The 19,601-nt window shown below is 50.8% G+C and overlaps 1 protein-coding gene across 1 annotated transcript in view; it reads right to left on the bottom strand.

Annotated features, from left to right (window-relative positions):
* Positions 1-19,601, bottom strand: part of LOC147101017 (insulin-like growth factor 2 mRNA-binding protein 3) — a 294,150-nt gene that overhangs the window by 26,255 nt on the left and 248,294 nt on the right. The window contains exons 5-7 of the mRNA XM_085966180.1: positions 10,354-10,488; positions 5,700-5,822; positions 2,207-2,342 (exon numbers count right to left, since the gene is read on the bottom strand). Of these exons, the coding sequence (XP_085822306.1) occupies positions 2,207-2,342; positions 5,700-5,822; positions 10,354-10,488 (394 nt within the window). The remainder of the gene's footprint in view (positions 1-2,206; positions 2,343-5,699; positions 5,823-10,353; positions 10,489-19,601) is intronic.

Raw genomic sequence — 19,601 nt, 5'->3', positions numbered from 1 at the left:
ACGTGGTTAGGGTGGAAGCTGGAGAAGTGGAGCATCGTGAGGTTGTCCGTGGGCTTGTGGTAGAGTGAAGTGCTGAGGTGTCCGTCTTTGATGGAGATTCGTGTGTCCAAGAATGAAACCGATTCTGAGGAGTAGTCCATGGTGAGTTTGATGGTGGGATGGAACTTGTTGATGTTCTTCGCAGCCTTCAACATGTCATCGATGACGACGAACACCTTGCTAAAGCCATCCCCACGCCTCCACTACTCGCCTTCAAACAGCTGCCTAACCTCAAACAGACCATCGTTCACAGCAAATTACCCAGCTTTCAGGAGAACAGCGACCACGACACCACACAACCCTGCCACAGCAAACTCTGCAAGACATGCCAGATCATCAACACAGATACCATCATCACACGTGAGGACACCACCCACCAGGTACATGGTACATACTCATGTGACTCGGCCAACGTTGTCTACCTCATACGTTGCAGGAAAGGATGCCCCGGAGCATGGTACATCGGCGAGACCATGCAGACACTGCGACAACGGATGAATGGACACCGCGTAACAATCGCCAGGCAGGAGTGTTCCCTCCCAGTCGGGGAACACTTCAGCAGTCAAGGACATTCAGCCTCCGATCTTCGGGTAAGCATTCTCCAAGGCGGCCTTCGAGACACACGACAACGCAAAATCATCGAGCAGAAACTGATAGCCAAGTTCCGCACCCATGAGGACGGCCTGAACCAGGATCTTGGATTCATGTCACGCTACATTTTACCCCACCTGACGTAGGGTCACCCAGACTCGAGTCGTCGTTGGCTTGTTCTCTCCACACAGATGCGGCCGGACCTGCTGTGATTTCCAGCAAAAAAAATGTTTTTTGTCTGTTTTTTTGTTTTTCATACAGACCCCAGCATCTGCAACATTTGACCCCTTGTGACCCCACCTCATTGTTCCTTGATGTAATGTTTTCCTGACTGACCTGTTTGGACACCATTCACACCTTTGATTGCTGTGATTATCTCTCTGCCGAGGTGTGATAAATGGCAGTTAGAAAGATTACCTGTAAACATCTGACATTATTCTCTGACTATATAAGCTGTGTCTTTATGCATCTCTCCACTTCACCTGATGAAGGAGCAGCACTCCGAAAGCTTGTGATTTCAAATAAAGCTGTTCGACTATAACCTGGTGTTGTGTGACTTCTTACCCTTCAGTTAAACATTGTGAAGACTTTACTGGGATGTGATCACAATAATGGGGCTGTGTGGCTCAGTCTAACCCAGTCTATTGCTAAAGATACATCTCAAGTCTAAACTAAAGGAGGTGAGAATTTATCTGAAGCTGAGGTTGGTCCTCCGTGCTGCTGAAGAATGGTTTGGATTTCCTGTCACTGGCTTGTGTTCAGTTATTGGGAGCTGGCGTTTCACCCGGCATTCAGCAAAGTCAATTTCAAAAGTTTCTTTGTTTTTGGTCACTTTTAAAATAAAGTCTTGCTTAAAAAGAGAGAGAAAAGAAAGAGGAAATGAAGAAACAGACAGAGAGAGAGAGAAGAGAGAAAAACAGGGAAAGAGAACAGAGATAGAGAGAAAGAGACAGAAAGAGCCAAAGAGAAAGGGAGAAAACGAGCAGGAGAGAGAGAGAGAGAGAGAAACAGAGACAGAGGGAGAGAGAGAAACAGAGGGAGAGGGAGAGAGAGGGAGAGAGAGAAACAGAGGGAGAGGGAGAGAGAAACAGAGACAGAGGGAGAGAGAGACAGAGAGAGAGAAACAGAGGGAGAGGGAGAGAGAGACAAAGAGAGAGAGAGAGACAAACAGAGACAGAGGGAGAGAAACAGAGGGAGAGGGAGAGAGAGAGAGAGAGAGAGAGAGAAACAGAGACAGGGAGAGAGAGAAACAGAGACAGGGAGAGAGAGAAACAGAGACAGAGGGAGAGAGAAACAGAGACAGAGGGAGAGAGAAACAGAGACAGAGGGAGAGAGAAACAGAGACAGAGGGAGAGAGAAACAGAGACAGAGGGAGAGAGAGAGGAGGAAGAGAAAAACGAGGTAGAGAGAAACGTAGAGGAAGAGAATGGGGGAGAGAGAAAAACATACAGAAACAGAGATAGAGAAAATACGAGATGAAATCAAAGACTACTGACCTAATAAAGTGAAAATCAAATTAGAAAGTATGAAACCAATAAAAAGAACAATTTATGACCTTTTTGTGTCGCAAACCTACATTCATAGCAGCGATGTCGTTCTCGTAAGCTTCTCTCACTTTTTTCATGATATCTTCCTCAGCTTTGCAGCAAGCTTCAATGGAGCCTTTCACTGTGATGGTTCTCTCAGGGTTGTAGAGCGTCAGGTCCTGCAAGCTGTCGCAGCAACATGGAAACTGATGTAAGTTTAAATATAATATTTCTTTGAAAATATTGTTCAAAGGAAGGAGTATGCTTTGTGTATGTTCTGGTAATTGGAATTTACAAAGCATGTATTGAATAAAGACATGCTGTTAAGAACTTCCTCAGTAGAATCACAGAATGATAGAGAACAGGAGGAGGCCATTCGGCCCATCGTGCGTGTGCCGGCTCTTTGAAAGAGCTCTCCAATTAGTCCCACTCCCCCCTGCTCTTTCCCCACAGCCCTGTGAATGTTTTCCCCTTCAAGTATTTATCCAATTCCTTTTGAAAGTTGCTATTGAATCTGCTGCCACCGCCCTTTCAGGCAGCGCATTCCAGATCATAATAACTCGCTGCGTAAAAATATATCTCCTCACCTCCCCTCTGGTTCTTTTGCCAATTACCTTAAATCTGTGTCCTCTGGTTACCGACTCCTCTTCCGCTGGAAACAGTTTCTCCTTATTTACTCTGTCAAACCCCTCATGGTTTTGAACACCTCTATTAAATCTCCCCTTAACCTTCTCTGCTCTAAGGAGTGCAATCCCGGCTCCCCCAGTCTCTCCACGTAACTGAAGTCTCTCATCGATGGTTGATTAATGTGCTTCCCAGTGTAATACTGAGGCATACAGGAAGAAAGAACGTGCATTGTTGTAGGCACCCCACATCTCTTGGGACAACCCAAAGCACTTCACATAAAGAGTGAATTAATATTCTTTTCTTTCTTTCAAGAAGGACATATCAGGCTGGGGAAAAGAGAAAGCTGAGGGGGCGACCTGACAGAGGTTTTTAAAATTATGAAAGGGTTCGATAGGGTAGACATAGAGAAGATGTTTCCACTTCTGGGGGAGTCCAAAACTAGGAGCGATAAGTATAAGATAATCACTAATAAATCCAATAGGGAATTTAGTAGAAACTTCTTTCCCCAGAGAGTGGTGAGAATATGGAACTCGCCACCACAGGGAGTAGTTGAGGTGAATAGTGTCGATGCCTTTAAGGGGAAGCTAGATAAACACACGAGGGAGAAAGGAATCGAAGGATCTGCTGATAGGGTGAGATGAAGAGGGTGGGAGGAGGCTCGTGTGGAGCAGAAACACCGGCACGGACCAGTTGGGCCGAATGGCCTGTTTCTGTGTAGTTATTCAATGTAATAATCTTCGGGTTTCTTCTATGATAGCAAAATACAGCGGATGCTGGAAATCCGAAATAACAACAGAAAACGCTGGAAAAACTCAGCAGGTCAGGCAGCATCGGTGGAGAGAGAAACGGAGTCAACGTTTCAGGTCGATGACCGTTCTGACGAAAGGTCATCGACCTGAAACGTTAACTCTGTTTCTCTCTCCACGGATGCTGCCTGACCTGCCGAGTGTTCCCAGCGTTTTCTGTTGTTATTTCGGGTTTCTTCTGACTGATTGGTGCTGCAATAATAGCAGGAGCCTGTTGGTGGTGCTGCTGCTAACGGTGGCACAAGGTTACTATCAGGAACTTTGATACCTTGTACAAGAAGCTCAGCAGCGGCCCCTGCAGGAAGGCGGTGCTACTGCCAATTACATTGCCAACTACGGTTCAGCCTCGTACAGACTGAGAAGGTCTCAGTCCCTGTCGCCTGTACTGAGTAAGCTGGCCTCAGCATCCCTGAGACAGGGCGCGTGCTAAAATCAGCCAGTAGGTGTCTGCCATTGCTATTGACTGGCCCCTGCAGTGGGAAGGGGAAGGGAAGGATTCAGAGGCCAACACTCACTGGGGTAGAGGCTCATCCACGCCGCTAGGCCGGCACGAATTGGGCGCAGGGTGCGATACCTGCGATTGAAATTGGGCCTCAGGGATCAGTGGGCGAGCTGTTGGCCCGTGTGGCCCGCTTACCCTGCCCGCAACAATCCTGAGGTAAGTTCTGGAGGGGTAGAGGGGAGGAGGGGGTGGAGATGAGGAGGGGGAGGGAGTGGAGATAGGGAGGGGGAGAGGGGGAGGGGAAGGGGGGAGGGGTGGAGGAGGTGGGAGGAGATGGGGAGGGGGAGAGGGGGAGATGGGGGGAGGGGAGGAGATGGGGAGGGGAGGAGATGGGGATGGGGGGGTGAGGGGGAGATGGGGAGGGGGAGGAGGAGAGGGGGTGGGGAAGGGGGGGAGCACGGGCTCGCTGCGCCCTGCAGTATTGCTGTGGAGCCAGGAGGGGAACTCTTGCTCCTCCCGGCTCTACCTTAAAGTTAAGTTTTAAAAACAAAAACTAACCATTTTGTTGGGGGCCGCAGCCAACTCCTAAAAGCCTGAGCGGAGCAGGCGAATAGTGTCGATACATTTAAGGGGAAGAAAGATACACACACGAGGGAGAAAGGAATCGAAGGATCTGCTGATGGGGTGAGATGAAGAGGGGTGGGAGGAGGCTCGTGTGGAGCAGAAACACCGGCACGGACCAGTTGGGCCGAATGGCCTGTTTGTGTGCTGTACAGTCTCTGTAATTAGGCCGCACATTGTCATATTCACAGGGCTTAATGCCTGTTTATGGCGGCAGCTCTAGACACCTGAATATTGTCCGACACAAGTGGCATCAAATGTATTTCAGGCGTCTTCAGGGCACAGGAAGTAGCCCCACAGAACTGCTCTTTTTTACCCCGGGGGAAAAGAGGACCTACAGGGACCAGCTTCTAGCTCACTGTGTGTGCTCGCTCAGTAACTATAAAAAGACTTGCATTCCTACAGCGCCTTTCACAACCTCCGGACGTTGCAAAGCGCTTTACAGCCAATGAAGTATTTTTTGAAGTGTAGTCACTGTTGTGATGTAGGAAACGCAGCAGCCAAATTGCGCACAGCAAGCTCCCACAAACAGCAATGTGATAATGACCAGATAATCCGTTTTAGTGATGTTGGTTGAGGGATAAATGTTGAGGGAGAACTCCCCTGTTCTTCTTCAAAATAGTGCCATGGGATCTTTTACATCCACCCGAGAGAGAGCAGACAGGGCCTCGGTTTAACGTCTCATCTGAAAGGCGGCACCTCCGACAGTGCGGCACTCCCTCAGCACTGCATTGGGAGTGACAGCCTAGATTTTTGTGCTCAAGTATCTGGAGTGGGACTCGAGCCCACAACCTTCTGACTCAGAGGCAAAAGTGCTACTCACTGAGCCACAGCTAACACCCAACTATGGGCCAGTACCCAGTATGAGTGAGTGTTCACTGGAGGGAAAAGTGGACAATTATGAGGTGGGGGGTGGGGGGTGGGGGGCGAGCAGATTCTTTTATTTTCCATTGCTGGATGGCGAACAGCAGATCCTCGAGCTGATCGGCTGGTCTCTGTCCCAAACCTGTGGAAGGTTAGAAGCGGAGTCTGGTGGGCTGGACTTACGGAGAGATTGTGATTTTCGTCTCCGTCTCCTGTTCCACCTTCTTCAGATTCCTGCCTTCCTTCCCAATCAGCCTGCCGACAAAGTTATTATGCGCCAGAATCTTCAACGGAACCTCTTCCGCTCTGTGGAGAAGAGATTACAGTTAAACTAAAACAGAACAATTAAGGTAGGAAATATAGATAACAACAGTGTTACAGTGAGGGGTGTGAGGTATATCAGAGTGTTACAGTGAGGGGTGTGTGGTATATCAGAGTGTTACAGTGAGGGGTGTGGGGTATATCAGAGTGTTACAGTGAGGGGTGTGGGGTATATCAGAGTGTTACAGTGAGGGGTGTGTGGTATATCAGAGTGTTACAGTGAGGGGTGTGGGGTATATCAGAGTGTTACAGTGAGGGGTGTGGGGTACATCAGAGTGTTACAGTGAGGGGTGTGTGGTATATCAGAGTGTTACAGTGAGGGGTGTGAGGTATATCAGAGGGTTACAGTGAGGGGTGTGTGGTATATCAGAGTGTTACAGTGAGGGGTGTGAGGTATATCAGAGTGTTACAGTGAGGGGTGTGGGGTATATCAGGGTGTTACAGTGAGGGGTGTGGGGTATATCAGAGTGTTACAGTGAGGGGTGTGAGGTATATCAGAGTGTTACACTGAGGGGTGTGGGGTATATCAGAGTGAGGGGTGTGGGGTATATCAGTGTTACAGTGAGGGGTGTGGGGTATATCAGAGTGTTACAGTGAGGGGTGTGGGGTATATCAGTGTTACAGTGAGGGGTGTGAGGTATATCAGAGTGTTACAGTGAGGGGTGTGGGCTATATCAGAGTGTTACAGTGAGGGGTGTGGGCTATATCAGAGTGTTACAGTGAGGGGTGTGGGGTATATCAGAGTGTTACAGTGAGGGGTGTGGGGTATATCAGAGTGTTACAGTGAGGGGTGTGGGGTATATCAGAGTGTTACAGTGAGGGGTGTGGGGTATATCAGAGTGTTACAGTGAGGGGTGTGGGGTATATCAGAGTTACAGTGAGGGGTGTGGGGTATATCAGAGTGTTACAGTGAGGGGTGTGGGGTATATCAGAGTGTTACAGTGAGGGGTGTGGGGTATATCAGAGTGTTACAGTGAGGAGTGTGGGGTATATCAGAGTGTTACAGTGAGGGGTGTGGGGTATATCAGAGTGTTACAGTGAGGGGTGTGGGGTATATCAGAGTGTTACAGTGAGGGGTGTGGGGTATATCAGAGTGTTACAGTGAGGGGTGTGGGGTATATCAGAGTGTTACAGTGAGGGGTGTGGGGTATATCAGAGTGTTACAGTGAGGGGTGTGGGCTATATCAGAGTGTTACAGTGAGGGGTGTGGGCTATATCAGAGTGTTACAGTGAGGGGTGTGGGGTATATCAGAGTGTTACAGTGAGGGGTGTGGGGTATATCAGAGTGTTACAGTGAGAGGTGTGGGGTATATCAGAGTGTTACAGTGAGGGGTGTGGGGTATATCAGAGTGTTACAGTGAGGGGTGTGGGGTATATCAGAGTGTTACAGTGAGGAGTGTGGGGTATATCAGAGTGTTACAGTGAGGGGTGTGGGGTATATCAGAGTGTTACAGTGAGGAGTGTGGGGTATATCAGAGTTACAGTGAGGGGTGTGGGGTATATCAGAGTGTTACAGTGAGGGGTGTGGGGTATATCAGAGTTACAGTGAGGGGTGTGGGGTATATCAGAGTTACAGTGAGGGGTGTGGGGTATATCAGTGTTACAGTGAGGGGTGTGGGGTATATCAGAGTGTTACAGTGAGGGGTGTGGGGTATATCAGTGTTACAGTGAGGGGTGTGGGGTATATCAGAGTGTTACAGTGAGGGGTGTGGGGTATATCAGAGTGTTACAGTGAGGGGTGTGGGGTATATCAGAGTGTTACAGTGAGGGGTGTGGGGTATATCAGAGTTACAGTGAGGGGTGTGGGGTATATCAGAGTTACAGTGAGGGGTGTGGGGTATATCAGAGTGTTACAGTGAGGGGTGTGGGGTATATCAGAGTGTTACAGTGAGGGGTGTGGGGTATATCAGTGTTACAGTGAGGGGTGTGGGGTATATCAGAGTTACAGTGAGGGGTGTGGGGTATATCAGTGTGTTACAGTGAGGGGTGTGGGGTATATCAGAGTGTTACAGTGAGGGGTGTGGGGTGTATCAGAGTTACAGTGAGGGGTGTGGGTTATATCAGAGTGTTACAGTGAGGGGTGTGGGGTATATCAGAGTGTTATAGTGAGGGGTGTGGGGTATATCAGAGTTACAGTGAGGGGTGTGGGTTATATCAGAGTGTTACAGTGAGGGGTGTGGGGTATATCAGAGTGTTATAGTGAGGGGTGTGGGGTATATCAGTGTTACAGTGAGGGGTGTGGGTTATATCAGAGTGTTACAGTGAGGGGTGTGGGGTATATCAGAGTGTTACAGTGAGGGGTGTGGGGTATATCAGTGTTACAGTGAGGGGTGTGGGTTATATCAGAGTGTTACAGTGAGGGGTGTGGGGTATATCAGAGTTACAGTGAGGGGTGTGGGGTATATCAGAGTGTTATAGTGAGGGGTGTGGGGTATATCAGAGTTACAGTGAGGGGTGTGGGGTATATCAGAGTGTTACAGTGAGGGGTGTGGGGTATATCAGAGTTACAGTGAGGGGTGTGGGGTATATCAGAGTTACAGTGAGGGGTGTGGGGTATATCAGAGTTACAGTGAGGGGTGTGGGGTATATCAGAGTGTTACAGTGAGGGGTGTGGGGTATATCAGTGTTACAGTGAGGGGTGTGGGGTATATCAGAGTTACAGTGAGGGGTGTGGGGTATATCAGAGTTACAGTGAGGGGTGTGGGGTATATCAGAGTGTTACAGTGAGGGGTGTGGGGTATATCAGAGTTACAGTGAGAGGTGTGGGGTATATCAGTGTGTTACAGTGAGGGGTGTGGGGTATATCAGAGTGTTAGAGTGAGGGGTGTGGGGTATATCAGAGTTACAGTGAGGGGTGTGGGGTATATCAGAGTGTTACAGTGAGAGGTGTGGGGTATATCAGAGTGTTACAGTGAGGGGTGTGGGGTATATCAGAGTTACAGTGAGGGGTGTGGGGTATATCAGAGTGTTACAGTGAGGGGTGTGGGGTATATCAGAGTGTTACAGTGAGAGGTGTGGGGTATATCAGGGTGTTACAGTGAGGGGTGTGGGGTATATCAGAGTTACAGTGAGGGGTGTGGGGTATATCAGTGTTACAGTGAGGGGTGTGGGGTATATCAGTGTTACAGTGAGGGGTGTGGGGTATATCAGAGTGTTAGAGTGAGGGGTGTGGGGTATATCAGAGTTACAGTGAGGGGTGTGGGGTATATCAGTGTTACAGTGAGGGGTGTGGGGTATATCAGAGTGTTACAGTGAGGGGTGTGGGGTATATCAGAGTGTTAGAGTGAGGGGTGTGGGGTATATCAGAGTGTTACAGTGAGGGGTGTGGGGTATATCAGAGTGTTACAGTGAGGGGTGTGGGGTATATCAGAGTGTTACAGTGAGGGGTGTGGGATATATCAGAGTGTTACAGTGAGGGGTGTGGGGTATATCAGAGTGTTACAGTGAGGGGTGTGGGGTATATCAAAGTGTTACAGTGAGGGGTGTGTGGTGTATCAGAGAGTGTTACAGTGAGGGGTGTGGGGTATATCAGAGTGTTACAGTGAGGGGTGTGGGGTATATCAGAGTGTTACAGTGAGGGGTGTGGGGTATATCAAAGTGTTACAGTGAGGGGTGTGTGGTGTATCAGAGAGTGTTACAGTGAGGGGTGTGGGGTATATCAGAGTGTTACAGTGAGGGGTGTGGGGTATATCAGAGTGTTACAGTGAGGGGTGTGGGGTATATCAAAGTGTTACAGTGAGGGGTGTGGGGTATATCAGCGTGTTACAGTGAGGGGTGTGGGGTATATCAGCGTGTTACAGTGAGGGGTGTGGGGTATATCAGAGTGTTACAGTGAGGGGTGTGGTGTATATCAGAGTGTTACAGTGAGGGGTGTGGTGTATATCAGAGTTACAGTGAGCGGTGTGGGGTATATCAGAGTGTTACAGTGAGGGGTGTGGGGTATATCAAAGTGTTACAGTGAGGGGTGTGTGGTGTATCAGAGAGTGTTACAGTGAGGGTTGTGGGGTATATCAGCGTGTTACAGTGAGTGGTGTGGGGTATATCAGAGTGTTACAGTGAGGGGTGTGGGGTATATCAGTGTTACAGTGAGGGGTGTGGGTTATATCAGAATTACAGTGAGGGGTGTGGGGTATATCAGAGTGTTACAGTGAGGGGTGTGGGGTATATCAGAGTGTTACAGTGAGGGGTGTAGGGTATATCAGAGTTACACTGAGGGGTGTGGGTTATATCAGAGTTACAGTGAGGGGTGTGGGGTATATCAGAGTGTTACAGTGAGGGGTGTGGGGTATATCAGAGTGTTATAGTGAGGGGTGTGGGGTATATCAGAGTTACAGTGAGGGGTGTGGGGTATATCAGAGTTACAGTGAGGGGTGTGGGGTATATCAGAGTGTTACAGTGAGGGGTGTGAGGTATATCAGAGTGTTACAGTGAGGGGTGTGGGGTATATCAGAGTGTTACAGTGAGGGGTCCCTCGCTTGGACCTGTTGGTTGTTGTGCCTGTTGCCGGGTTACCTACGTTTTGGTTGCCTGTGCCTCCTGTTGCATTATATCCAGGATCATCTTACATGCTGCTGAGCATCCTTCTGCCGTGGAGTGAATGCTGATCGGCTTTTCTGCTGCACCTGCATTCTCCTTCCGATGGACGTCAATCCTGCACAAACAAAGTCCTTCAATGTGTCTCCTCATCCTCTCTCTCTTCCCCTCTCTTGCTCTCTGATACTTGTGGTAAACCACGTTCACTATCGTATCACTGTTAGTAGTTAGCACTGTTCACCACTGTTCGTTATAACTGTATCACTGACCACTATTGTATCACGGTACGAGGTCGCCTCTTGCCACACTGCTATACCTGGGATGACCACTGCCGACTCCGCCTTGGCTCCACCCACCAGGCCAGGTATAAAGGTGAGCGACTGGCTGGTATTCCTCCTGCTTGGATCGGATCACCCACGAGAGTGGGCTCTGTTACTTAGTCAATAAAAACCTTTAGTCACCTTCGTAACTCTTCGCCTTTTATTGGAGGAATTGATAGGTATATCAATTTTATTGACTAAATTTAATGATGTCCGACAACGAGTCACAACCGGCAGAGGAGCCACCAGCGCAGCTCCCAGGAGCACAGCCACACCAGCCAGCTTGGCTGCGAGCCCTCAGACCGCCGTACCTGGACCTGAACCCACGAGCAGCAAACTCAGCCGCAGACTTTAAACACTGGCTGGTCTGCTTCGAATCATACCTGAGAGAATCCAGCGTCCCTCAGGCATCCAAACTAAGTGTCCTGCAGGCACAACTGAGCCCGAGAGTATACACTCTCATCGAGGACATGACTACCTACGAGACCGCCATCAACCTGCTGAAACAGAAGTACCGGACCCCGGTAAACTACATGTACGCTAGGCACCTCCTAAGATCACGGCCGCAACAGCCAGGAGAATCAGTAGCCGAATTCTCACAGGCGCTATATGCACTCGCCAGGAACTGTGACTTTAAATCGGTGTCGGCAGCCGAAAATACTGAAGATAATATCCGCGACGCATTCCTGAAAGGCCTACGGTCCGAGTACTCACGGCAAAGACTGCTGGAAGCTAAAGACCTCAGCATGGAAAAAGCTGAAGCCCTCGCTATCTCCCTGGAAGTGGCCCACCAAGATCAGGAAGCATTCACCAGGTACTGCTCGCGACCCTGGGACTCGGGCCCGACCCCTACCACAGCACCCTTCCCAGCGCCGCCCCCGGGACCTACCTCTGCGTCGGCGTCCCGGACCCGACCGGCCCCGCCACCCCCGGCACCGGCCCCGACATCGGGCATCCGCGATCGGGCCGCCGGCTGTTTTTTTTGTGGCCAGGAGAAGCACCCGAGGTCGCGCTGCCCAGCCAAGAACTCCATATGTAAAACCTGCCTGAAGAAAGGCCACTTCTCCAAGGCCTGCAGGAGCGGATCCTCAGAGGCCAGCAGTGCCACATGCGAACTATGGGGGCGGCCATCTTCGTTTAGGGCAACTGAGGCCAGCATCCCCACACATGAGTCATGGGGGCGGCCATCTTTGTTTAGGGCAACTGAGGCCAGCATCCCCACACATGAGTCATGGGGGCGGCCATCTTTGATTAAGGCAACCGACCCCAATAGTGCCTCATGGGGCCCTACCTCGTGGGAGACGCCATTTTACTCACCACGCCCGACCGCCTCGCCCGCAGATGACAACGACTCGCTCAGCTACACACTAGCTTCCGTCACCCTGGACCAAGCCCGCCCGCACCATCTGTCCAAGTCAATGATGGACATCAAAGTGAACGGCCACGCCACGACCTGCCTGTTCGACAGCGGAAGCACGGAGAGCTTCATCCACCCAGACACGGTGAGCCACTACTCCCTCTCTGTCCTACCAACGCGCAGCCGAATCTCGATGGCATCGAGGTCCCACGCCACGGACATCAGCGGCTACTGTGTCGTGACCCTGTCGGTTAAGGGCACGGAGTATAAAAACTTTAAACTCCTTGTCCTCCCCCATCTCTGCGCTGCCGTCCTACTAGGGCTGGACTTCCAATCCCACCTCCAAAGCGTAACCCTAGCATACGGTGGACCCCTCCCCCCACTCACAGTCAACAACCAGCAAACGTTAAACCGCCCACCGCGTAACACCTGCAGCCTCTCCACCCTCAAGGTCCCGCCACCCTCTCTGTTTGCTAACCTTACCCCTGACTGCAAACCCGTCGCTACCAAGAGCAGGCGGTATAGCGCCGGGGACAGAGCCTTCATTAGCTCTGAGGTGCGGCGCCTCCTGAAAGAGGGCATTATCGAGGGGAGCAGCAGCCCCTGGCGTGCCCAGGTCGTAGTCGTAAAGACCGGCGATAAAAACCGCCTGGTCATCGACTACAGCCAGACCATAAACAGATATACCCAGCTGGACGCATACCCCCTCCCCCGCATATCTGACATGGTCAATCAGATTGCACAGTATAAAGTATTCTCGACCATCGACCTGAAGTCGGCCTACCACCAACTCCCTATCCACCCTGAGGACCGCCAGTATACCGCCTTCGAGGCGAATGGGCGCCTATACCACTTCCTTAGGGTCCCCTTCGGTGTCACTAATGGGGTCTCGGTCTTCCAAAGGGAGATGGACCAGATGGTTGACCAGAACGAACTGCAGGCTACATTCCCCTACCTAGATAACGTCACTATCTGCGGCCGCGACCGGCAGGAACATGACGCGAATCTGGAGAAATTCCTCCGTACGGCCCAACGGCTGAACCTCACCTACAATAAGGAGAAATGCGTGTTTAACACCACGCGCCTTGCCATCCTCGGCTGCGTAGTGGAGAACGGAATCATCGGCCCCGACCCAGAAAGAATGCGCCCCCTCATGGAGCTACCCCTCCCCCACTGCCCTAAAGCACTTAGGAGAACCCTGGGGCTTTTCGCCTACTATGCCCAATGGGTACCCAATTACGCGGACAAAGCCAGACCCCTCCTGAAAGCCACTTCCTTCCCCCTCACGGAGGAGGCGTGCGCGGCCTTCTCCCTCATTAAGGGAGACATAGCCAAGGCCACGATGCACGCAGTGGACGAGTCCATCCCCTTTCAGGTGGAGAGCGACGCATCCGACTTCGCCTTAGCCGCCACCCTAAACCAGGAGGGGAGGCCAGTGGCCTTCTTCTCAAGGACCCTACAGGGCCCCGAGATCCGACATTCGTCGGTCGAGAAAGAGGCCCAGGCGATCGTGGAGGCAGTACGGCGCTGGAGGCACTACCTGGCAGGCAAACGATTTACCCTCCTCACCGACCAGCGTTCGGTGGCTTTCATGTTTAATAACAAGCTGAAGGGCAAAATCAAGAATGACAAGATTTTGAGATGGAGAATCGAGCTCTCCACCTACGATTATGAGATCTTGTACCGGCCAGGCAAGCTGAACGAATCCCCTGATGCCCTTTCACGAATGACATGCGCCAGCGCGCATATCGATAGGCTTCAGACCCTCCACGACCAGCTCTGCCACCCCGGAGTCACCAGACTCTACCATTTCATTAAGGCCCGCAACCTGACCTACTCCATCGAGGAGGTCAGGACCATGACCAGGAACTGCCAGACCTGTGCGGAGTGCAAACCGCACTTCTATAGGCCGGACCGAGCAAGCCTGATCAAGGCCACCCGCCCCTTCGAGCGCCTGAGCATCGACTTTAAGGGGCCCCTCCCGTCCTCTGACCGTAATGTGTACTTCCTCAACATCGTTGATGAGTACTCCCATTTCCCCTTTGCCTTCCCCTGCCCCGACATGACCAGTAGCACGGTCATTAAGTGCCTGAATGCCCTCTTCGCCTTGTTCGGGTTCCCGAACTATATACACAGCGACCGGGGCTCCTCCTTCATGAGCGAGGAACTCCGGCAATTCCTCCTAGAGAGAGGTATTGCAGCAAGCAGGACCACCAGCTACAACCCCAGAGGTAACGGTCAGGTGGAAAGAGAGAACGCGACGGTATGGAAGGCCGTCCTCTTAGCCTTAAAGTCTAAGGGCCTCCCAACCTCCCGCTGGCAAGAAGTCCTCCCGACAGCGCTGCACTCCATCCGGTCATTACTTTGCACGGCCACTAACACCACCCCCCATGAACGAATGTTCGTTTTCCCCAGGAAGTCGACTACGGGAACCACTCTACCAACCTGGCTGACCGCCCCGGGGCCGGTCTGGCTGCGGAAACACGTGAGGACCCATAAAACGGACCCCCTGGTCGAGAGGGTGAACCTCCTGCACGCCAACCCCCAGTACGCCTACGTGGCGTACCCAGACGGGCGGGAGGACACTGTCTCCCTACGAGACCTCGCACCCTCAGCCGATCCGGAAACACCGCCACCACCCCCCCCAACCTCAGTCCAGGTAGACGGCATGCCGGAACCCCACGAGCCCTCGCCGACCACGCAAACACCAGCATCAACACCGGATAAGGCACCAGCACCGGATAAGGCAACACCACCGCTGCGGCGATCGGAGAGGCTTACGAAGCCTCCGGACAGACTGACCTACCAGAATTGGTAGTACACTTCACCCCGCCGGACTTAATTCTAAACAAGGGGTGAATGTGGTAAACCACGTTCACTATCGTATCACTGTTAGTAGTTAGCACTGTTCACCACTGTTCGTTATAACTGTATCACTGACCACTATTGTATCACGGTACGAGGTCGCCTCTTGCCACACTGCTATACCTGGGATGACCACTGCCGACTCCGCCTTGGCTCCACCCACCAGGCCAGGTATAAAGGTGAGCGACTGGCTGGTATTCCTCCTGCTTGGATCGGATCACCCACGAGAGTGGGCTCTGTTATTTAGTCAATAAAAACCTTTAGTCACCTTCGTAACTCTTCGCCTTTTATTGGAGGAATTGATAGGTATATCAATACTCTTGTTCTATCTCCCTCGCCCCCCTTGCTCTCAACTTCCCACTTCCCCCTCTCACGCTCTCCCCGCTCTCTCACTCTGCTTCCTTTCTCTCTCAGTCTTCTCTCTCTATTCTCCTGCTCTCTTTCATTCCCCGCTCCCACTCCCGTCTCCTCAGTGCCTGCATCTTTTGTTCTCGATTCTCTCAATCGCCGTTCTCCTTACCACACATTGACTCTTCCCGTCTTCCCAAGGTCTCCCCACCTCTCTCATTCTAACGCTCCTTACACAATCATATCATTTCTGATTGCAAACAATGGTTTGTAAAGTAACAAGATGGATCATTGCTCATAAGACATTATACTAGGCTCCAATCTACTGGCTATGATGGGTTAGTAATAGGAACATAGGGACAGGACACAGGAGCAGGCCATTCAGCCCTTCGAGCCTATACCGTCATTCAATTAGTTCATGGCTGATCTGTACTTCAACTTTATTTACCTGCCATTGCTCCATATCCCTTGCTACCTTTACCTAACAAAAGTCTATCGACCTCGTATCCTTACTGGGAGATGCCCATCCATTCAATTTTCCAGCCAAATCTCTAGAAGCTAGCAACCAGATCCCTCCCCCCGAAACCCCAATCCAGGTCTCATCACTTCCTCGGTCACCATATATCTCAAACTGTAGCTTGGGAACGTTCCCGCAGAGCCAGAGGGACATCAGGGAGTGTGGCACGCTAAACAATACAATGAGTAGATTGGGCCGAGACTCTCCGGAGTTTAGAAGAATGAGAGGTGATCTCATTGAATCATATAAGATTCTGAGGGGGATTGACAGGGTAGATGCTGAGAGGTTGTTTCCCCCTGGCTGGAGAGTCCAGAACTAGGGGTCATAGTCTCAGGATAAGGGCTCGGCCATTTAAAACTGAGATGAGGAGGAATTTCTTCACTCAGAGGGTTGTGAATCTTTGGAATTCCAAAGGGCTGTGGATGCTGAATCGTTGCGTATATTCAAGGCTGAGATCGATACATTTTTGGACTCTAGGGGAATCAAGGGATGGGGGGACAAATTCAGTATCGCCCTGTTTGGGGCGCCATTATCGGCCGTGTGCAAAGCTTAGCGCCTGGCGCTAATTATTGCCTCCGACAGCAAACTTGGCTTTTATCGCCCCTGGAGGTGATTGGAGCGCTAAATCAGGCGCTTCACACCTGTCTTAAGGCGCAAAGGCCGAGGAGCGAGACGCTACCTCAGAGCGCTGGCGAAGCAAGGAAGGGCAAATCAAAATGAACCTGCAAAGTGCTGCTCAATACTCAAAACTCCTTCACACAGCGTTGAATCTCTCCAGAAGTCTCTCTCTCTCTCTCTCTCAGAATGCGTGGTGCAAAAATGTCACCGACAAAAAAAGGCAGGAAGCGGTCGCCTTTAAATAGCGCTCCCCCAGTCCCTTTCTGACATCAAAACGCTCCCCTCAACCTGTCGTTGCTAGCGGCAGGCGGTAAGGCAGGGGGCGCCACTCAATATCCGGTCCGGGGCGCTAACAGGGCGTTGCGCACTCGACTGACGTCACAATCTGCCACCACAGGAGATCGTGGCGGTAGTGTTTAGCGCCGCCGCAAAATGTCTAGTTAATTTCGCGAGCGCCGCAAACATCGCCGCGACCGGGCGCTAGTTGCTTTCGCCCCATTAGCGCCCTCTTAAGGCGCTAACGGGAGGCGCAAACAACTGAATTTTTCCCCCATGGAGATCAGGCGGGAAAGTGGACTTGAGGTTGAAGATCAGCCATGATCTTACTGAATGGCGGAGCAGGCTTGAGGGGCTGTATGGCCGACTCCTGCTCCTAATTCTTATGGATTGGGCTTTTATTTAACAACGATTTAATCGTCAGTTCAGAGGAGATAAAACTGAGTCAGTAAAGTTGGACCGGCTGGAGTTACAACTGACCAACAACTCCGCGGCTTTAACCTGCGGTCACCTTGGGAGCAGTTCCGCGGGCACCAGTGGTCATCTATGTGTGACCATGGGCACTCCCAGCAGTCTAATGGCACATGGCATGGGTACCACCTAACCCTGTACTCAGCGGCCGTTCCGACGCACAGGCCTAGACATTGGGCCAGGTGCCACCTGTTCTTCAGCCGCTATGTGGCCTACTAAGACCCCAAAATGGCGGACAGGAATCGCACGCACATTTCTGGCCGGAATTCTGTCGACTGCCATAGTGGGTAAAGACTAACAAGAGGCGTTCTTTACCCACGCCTTAAGCGGGAGTAAGGCCCTTTGCATATATAAACAAGGCTTCTAATGCCTACTTGAGGTCCCCTCTATGAGATTGGTTTCCGCTGAGGCAGCCATCAGCATCGCGGTCATTTTTAAAAATTTGTTCCTGGGATGTGGGCGTCGCTGGCAAGGCCAGCATTTATTGCCCATCCCTAATTGCCCTTGAGAAGGTGGTGGTGAGCCGCCTTCTTGAACCGCTGCAGTCCGTGTGGTGAAGGTGCTCCCACAGTGCTGTTAGGGAGGGAGTTCCAGGATTTTGACTCAGCGATGATGAAGGAACGGTCGATATATTTCTAAGTCAGGATGGTGTGTGACTTGGAGGGGAACTTGGAGGTGGTGGTGTTCCCATGCGCCTGCTGCCCTTGTCCTTCTAGGTGGAAGTGGTCGCGGGTTTGGGAGGTGCTGCCGAAGAAGCCTTGGCGAGTTGCTGCAGTGCATCTTGTGGATGGTACACACTGCAGCCACAGTATGCCGGTGGTGGAGGGAGTGAATGTTTAAGAACATAAGAACATAAGAAATAGGAGCAGGAGTAGGCCAATCGGCTCCTCGAGCCTGCTCCGCCATTCAATAAGATCATGGCTGATCTGATCCTAACCGCCAATCTACTATCACAGAACCATCTCCTGAACCTAACAGAATTAGACACACGAAATAGGAGCAGGATCAGGCTACACGGCCCCTGGGCCCGCTCCGCTACCCACAGGGCCATGACCGATCCGAACCTAGACTCATGTCCAAATTCCTGCCCGCTCCCCATAACCCTTTATTCCTTTTACTTCTAGGAAACTGTCTATTTCTGTTTTAAATTTATGTAATGATGTAGCTTCTACAGCTTTTTGGGGCAGCATATTCCATGGACCTACCACCCTCTGAGTGAAGTAGTTCCTCCTCATCTCAGTTTTGAAAGAGCAGCCCCTTATTCTAAGACTATGCCCCCTAGTTCTAGTTTCACCCCGCATCCACCCGATCCAACCCCTTCACAATCTTATATGTTTCAATAAGATCGCCTCTCATTCTTCTGAACTCCAATGAGTAGAGTCCCAATCTACTCAACCTCTCCTCATATGTCCATCCCCTCATCCCCGGGATTAACCGAGTGAACCTTCTTTGTACTGACTCGAGAGCAAGTATGTCCTTTCTTAAGTATGGACACCAAAACTGTATGTAGTATTCCAGGTGCGGTCTCACCAATACCTTGTACAACTGAAGCAATACCTCCCTATTTTTATATTCTATCCCCCTAGCAATGAAAGCCAACATTCCATTGGCCTTCTTAATCACTTGCTGCACCTGCATACTAACCTTTTGAGTTTCGTGCACCAGGACCCCCAGATCCCTTTGTACTTCAGTACTTTCCAGTTTCTTGCCATTAAGATAATAACTTGCTCTACGATTTTTCCTGCCAAAGTGCATAACCTCACACTTTCCAGTATTGTATTCCATCTGCCAAATCTCTGCCCACTTACTTAGCCTGTCTATGTCCCCTTGCAGGTTTTTTATGTCCTCCTCACTCACTACTTTCCCTCCCATCTTAGTATCATCTGCAAACTTTGATATGTTACACTCGGTCCCCTCCTCCAAATCGTTAATATAGATTGTAAAGAGTTGGGGACCCAGCACTGACCCCTGTGGAACACCACTTGTTACTGATTGCCAGTCCGAGAATGAACCATTTATCCCAACTCTCTGCCTTCTGTTAGATAGCCAATCCTCTATCCATGCCAGAATATTACCCCCAATCCCGTGATTTTTTTATCTTAAGCAATAATCTTTTGTGTGGCACCTTGTCAAATGCCTTTTGGAAGTCTAAATACACTACGTCCACTGGTTCCCCTTTATCCACCCTATATGTTACTTCCTCAAAGAACTCCAGCAAATTTGTCAAACATGACTTCCCCTTCATAAAACCATGCTGACTTTGTCCTATTAAATTATGATTATCCAAATGTCCTGTTACTGTCTCCTTAATAATGGACTCCAATATTTTACCTACCACAGATGTTAGGCTAACTGGTCTATAGTTTCCAGCCTTCTGTCTACTGCCCTTTTTAAATAAGGGTGTTACATTAGCAGTTTTCCAGTCTGCCGGGACCTTTGCTGAGTCCAGGGAGTTTTGG

Source organism: Somniosus microcephalus, chromosome 24, assembly GCF_052327205.1.
Source record: "Somniosus microcephalus isolate GS21.2 chromosome 24, FLI_Smic_1.0, whole genome shotgun sequence".
Lineage (NCBI taxonomy): Eukaryota > Metazoa > Chordata > Chondrichthyes > Squaliformes > Somniosidae > Somniosus > Somniosus microcephalus.
Note: the sequence above shows the minus strand (reverse complement) of the source record. Positions and strands in the feature narration are given on the sequence as shown.